Genomic DNA, 4,758 nt, shown 5'->3' on the forward strand with positions numbered 1-4,758 from the left:
CCAGCCCAGACAGTGGCTGTGACCCCCCCCCTGCACCCGCCAGCTCTGCCCGTTGCCAAGATCCATCCCCTCCTGCCACAGTCACACACTCACCCAACACGTCAGCCTGACTCAACTCTCACCCCGATCCCTAGCCCACCCCACCAACAGCCCCGCCAATTCCCCCCCACCTCATTCCATCCCCTCCCACAGAGTCCCTGAGCCAGGCACCCCAACAGGGGTTGATCGGCTGCCCCAGGGGCAGGAGAGCTGAGTGGGCAGGGTGCCAGCCGGGGGCTCAGGACTCCTGGGTTCTCTCCCCAGCTTGGGGAGGGGAGTTGGGGCTGGTAGGTTAGAGCAGGGGGACCTGGGAGCCCGGACTCCTGGTTCTCTGCTGCTGCCTCCTATGTGGCTCACTTAACTGTGCCTCAGCTTCCCTGTCTGGAACACAACGACAATAGCACTGGCCTACAAGCCCAGATCAAGGTGTTTATAGATGGTGAAGCCCCCAGATGCCCCGGTGATGGGCCTCACGCCAGACCCGGAGACAGAGAACGCTGCCCGCCCGAAGCTTTCCCACTCCGCTGACGGGCCAGCCTCACCTGAGCTTTCTTGCTTTTCCCCAGAGCCTAGAGAGAGCGAGAGAAGGGAAGAGTCAGTAACTAAACGCCGCAGCCCCTCAGCTTCCCTCCCATCCACCACAGAGGCAGCTGCATCGCGGCACCAGGCAAGTCATCCCAGTGTGATGTTATGTGCGGCTGTTCCCCAGCTGTCCTACCCTAGAGGTGGTCGCATCTCAGTGCTAGGTAAGTCACTTCCATGCGGGGTTATGCGCAGCTGTTCTCCCGCTGCCCTGGCCCTGCATCCTTAAGCAGTGAGGCGAGCAGGGCCCTGTGGGCCGTGCTCAGAGGCAGGATTGGGGCCACGCCGTCACACACCCCAGCGCTCCCAGGTCGGGAAGGGCAGGTACCTTCTGAGCCTTGGCGAGCTCCTTATCCAGAAAGGCCACACGCTGCCGGAGCCCGGTCAGTTCTGTGGGGACAGAGACCCAGTGAAACACCACAGCCAGGAGGCGGGCGCCTCGGGGGGTATCACAGAATCTCAGGGCAGGAAGGGGCCTCGGGAGGCACCTAGTCCAACCCCCTGCTCAAAGGGGAACCAGTCCCCAGGCAGATCTTTACCCCAGACCCCCAAATGGCCCCTTCAGGGATTGAACTCACAGCCCTGGGGTTCGCAGCCAATGCGCAAACCACTGAACTACCCCTGCCCCCCCGAGCTATCCCCCCTCCCCCCAGCTATCCCCACTCCCGCCCCCCGAGCTAACCCTCCCCAAACCCTCCCCAGACTTAACCCCCCCCCAGCTGCCCATACCAGCCACAGGGCGGGAGGGGAGAGCCAATGGCCCCCCAAGAGTGGAGTCAGTCTCAGGCCCCCGGCCCCTGCCCGTTACCGCGCCGGTTTTCGCAGCTCAGTCGACTAGTTTGGTATTGTGGGTGCGAAGCTCCAGCAAGCTGCGCCTGGGTCACACAAAACCCACGGGGGTCAGAGCGGGGCCCGAACGCCTGGGTTCCCCCCCGGCTCGAAGCGGGGGCGGGGGTCCGAGCGGGGCCCGATAGCTGGGTTCCCCCCCCGGGCTTAGAGCGGGGCCGCCCGGACGCCTGGGTTCCCCCCCCGGCTCGAGCGGGGGGGGGTCAGAGCGGGGGGGCCCCGGACGCCTGGGTTCTGCCCCCGGGCTCGAGGGGGGGGCCAGAGCGGGGGGGAGGCCGGACGCCTGGGTTCCGCGCACCTGCAGCCGCTGGAACTCCTCCGCCGACAGAGCCTGCGCCATCTTCCGCCCCCGCCCGCCGTGACTGTAACGGTGCGGGGCACTTTAAGGGCGGAGCATAGAGTTACCGGCGGAGGCCGGCCAGAACGTCGCCCGGAAGCAGGAAGTGGAGACCATAGAGAGGAGCTGGGCGCAGCCAGGACGGGCGGGAGAGACAGTCGCGTTCGGCGGGCGCAGGATCATAGAGTCGCGCCCTTCTAGCAACCGGAAGTGGGGACCATAGAGGCGCAGAGGCTCAAGCCGGAAGGAGACCATGGCGTCGTGAGTGACAGAGCGTCGCCGGCCGAAAGGATGCGAGGACCATAGAGATGGTCGGCGCGCGACAAGCCGGAATCAGTGACCATAGAGTCATAAGGGACAGAGCGACGCTCGCTGAAAAACCGGAAGTCACCATGATAGACATTATGGCGCCACCCGTGGGCAGAGCGTCCACTTGTGAGCCCGGAACCGCAGTGACCATAGAGACGCAGGCAGGGAACGTTACCCTCTTTGGTCCTCCAGCGCCCCCTCCCCCACTCCAATTCGTGCCACCCATTAATAAGGATTAATTAACTAATAATTAGTGACAGCTCGGCTGCCCCTTGAACCCACCCAATCACGAGGTCCCCTAATTAGCGCTGACGAGCCAGCCCCAATTAGCCAATTACCCCAATTGACAAGCTCCCCGGGGTCCTTAACGAAGGGGCCCTAGGGGAAGCCGGGAGCAGCTAACGAGCCAGGCTAATGAGCGAGGCTGCGGCGCTAACGAGCAGCCAGGCCCGGTGCTAACGAACGAGGCTGCGGCGCTAACGAGCCAGGCTAATGAGTGAGGCTGCAGCGCTAACGAGCAGCCAGGCCCGGGGCTAATGAGCAGCCAGGCCCGGGACTAACGAATGAGGCTGCGGCGCTAACGAGCCAGGCTAATGAGTGAGGCTGCGGGGCTAACGAGCCAAGTGCCAGGTGCTGACTGGGGGAACGTTGGACTGGCCCCAGGGCTGCCTCAGTTTCCCCTCAGCACCGTGGCCGGGGGCTGCCTTGGGGCGGGACGAACTGGCTGAGACCTGCCCGGGCCGAGGCAGCTGCCGGCCCAGAGGCCGCCTGGGTGGCCCTGGAGGAAAAGTGGGAGCCCCGGGGGGGCTGCCCCTGCCCCACGGACAGGGTCCTCGGAGAACGCCGGGGGCTCGGCCTGGCCTGCGTCCTCCCGGCCTAGGGGCTTTGGGCAGAGCCGCACACAAGCCATGTCACTGGGAGCCCCCTCGTGCCTGACCCCCGGCAGCTGGGCACTGGCGACCGCCGAGGTCCAGGACAAAGAAACCGGGCGGCGTTAGGTGCGGCTGTTCCCCGGTGGTGCACCAGAGGTGGCTGCATCTCCGTGCTGGCTGAGCCGTTCTCCTGCAGCATTATACATGGCTGATCCCCGGCACCCCAGCCCCACAGGCGGCTGCATCTCAGCACCAGAGGAGCCGTTCTCCTGCAGCGTTATACACAGCTGGTCCCCAGTGGTGCCGCAGAGGCGGCTGCATCTCAGCACCAGACAAGCCGTTCTCCTGTGTTATACATGGCTGGTCCCCAGCACCTCAGCCCCAGAGGTGGCTGCATCTCCGCACTGGGCAAACTATCTGTGTGTGACCCCTGCAGGGCGTGTGCATTCGGACTCCTGGCCCCAGGGCTCACCCCCAGACATGCCTCCTCCATTCCTGGCCTGATGCAGGGTGGGGCCTGGGGACTGGACCCAGGAGGAATTGAGGGTATTTATAGTGGGTTAACTAGGGCCAGGGAGAGCCCCCCTCTACTTGCCCCCCGAGTGCTGGGTCGAGATAAGAACCCCTCTGCCCCAATTGTCTTGGGTCTGCGAGGGCGGCCCCCCCGCACTGGAACGGGGGGTGGGGGAGACACTGCGGCTGGGCCCAGGGGTCTCTTCCGGGCAGGCTGGGTCCATAGGGCTGATGGGGGAGGAAGGGGCCCACAGGCTCTGGATCCCCCCAGCTCTGGGAGGGGAATGGGGTCTGGTGGTTAGACGGGGTGTTGCGGAGTCTGGGGGAGTCCGGCCCTGCACCCCTCTCCCTGGGACCCACAGGGACTCTCAGCCAGTCAAACAGAAGGTTTATTGGACCCCAGGAACGGAGGTTACTGCAGAGCTTGGAGGCTCAGGCAGGACCCCTCAATCGAGCCCCTCTGGGGGTCCAGGAAGCTCAGCCCCCTGAATTCCCACCACCCAGCCCAAAGCCCAAACTAAACTCAACCCCCTCCAGCCGGCCCCCTCCTCTGTCCCACTTCCCGGGCAAAGATACTGACCCCCCCTTACCTGGCTCAGGTTACAGGCTCAAATCCTGTCCCTCACCTACAGACGGGCCTGCTCTCCCATCCCGCCCCAGACAGCCCCCTGCTCTCCCATTCCCCACCCACACAACCCCCTGCTCTCCCATCCCCCACACAGACTGCCCCTACTCCGTCACACGGGAGGCTGGGAGCCAGGACTCCTGAGTTCTCTCCCCGGCTCTGGGAGGGGAGTGGGGGCTGGTGGTTAGAGCAGGGGGGGCTGGGAGCCAGGACTCCTGGGTTCTCTCCCCGGCTCTGGGAGGGGAGTGGGGGCTGGTGGTTAGAGCAGGGGGGGCTGGGAGCCAGGACTCCTGGGTTCTCTCCCCGGCTCTGGGAGGGGAGTGGGGGCTGGTGGTTAGAGCAGGGGGGGCTGGGAGCCAGGACTCCTGGGTTCTCTCCCCGGCTCTGGGAGGGGAGTGGGGGCTGGTGGTTAGAGCAGGGGGGGCTGGGAGCCAGGACTCCTGGGTTCTCTCCCCGGCTCTGGGAGGGGAGTGGGGGCTGGTGGTTAGAGCAGGGGGGGCTGGGAGCCAGGACTCCTGGGTTCTCTCCCCGGCTCTGGGAGGGGAGTGGGGGCTGGTGGTTAGAGCAGGGGGGGCTGGGAGCCAGGACTCCTGGGTTCTCTCCCCGGCTCTGGGAGGGGAGTGGGGGCTGGTGGT

At 65.6% G+C, this 4,758-nt stretch overlaps 1 protein-coding gene across 1 annotated transcript in view; it reads right to left on the reverse strand.

The window, feature by feature from the left end:
- The window catches only part of GRIPAP1 (GRIP1 associated protein 1), a 27,617-nt gene extending 25,558 nt beyond the window's left edge, over positions 1 to 2,059 (reverse strand). Inside the window, 4 exon segments of the mRNA XM_075071300.1 lie at positions 397 to 416; positions 514 to 608; positions 950 to 1,122; positions 1,873 to 2,059. Of these exon segments, the coding sequence (XP_074927401.1) occupies positions 397 to 416; positions 514 to 608; positions 950 to 1,122; positions 1,873 to 2,059 (475 nt within the window).
- Positions 2,060 to 4,758: the final 2,699 nt, after the last annotated feature.

The sequence above is a fragment of the Chelonoidis abingdonii genome, chromosome 11 (genome assembly GCF_003597395.2).
Source record: "Chelonoidis abingdonii isolate Lonesome George chromosome 11, CheloAbing_2.0, whole genome shotgun sequence".
NCBI lineage: Eukaryota > Metazoa > Chordata > Testudines > Testudinidae > Chelonoidis > Chelonoidis abingdonii.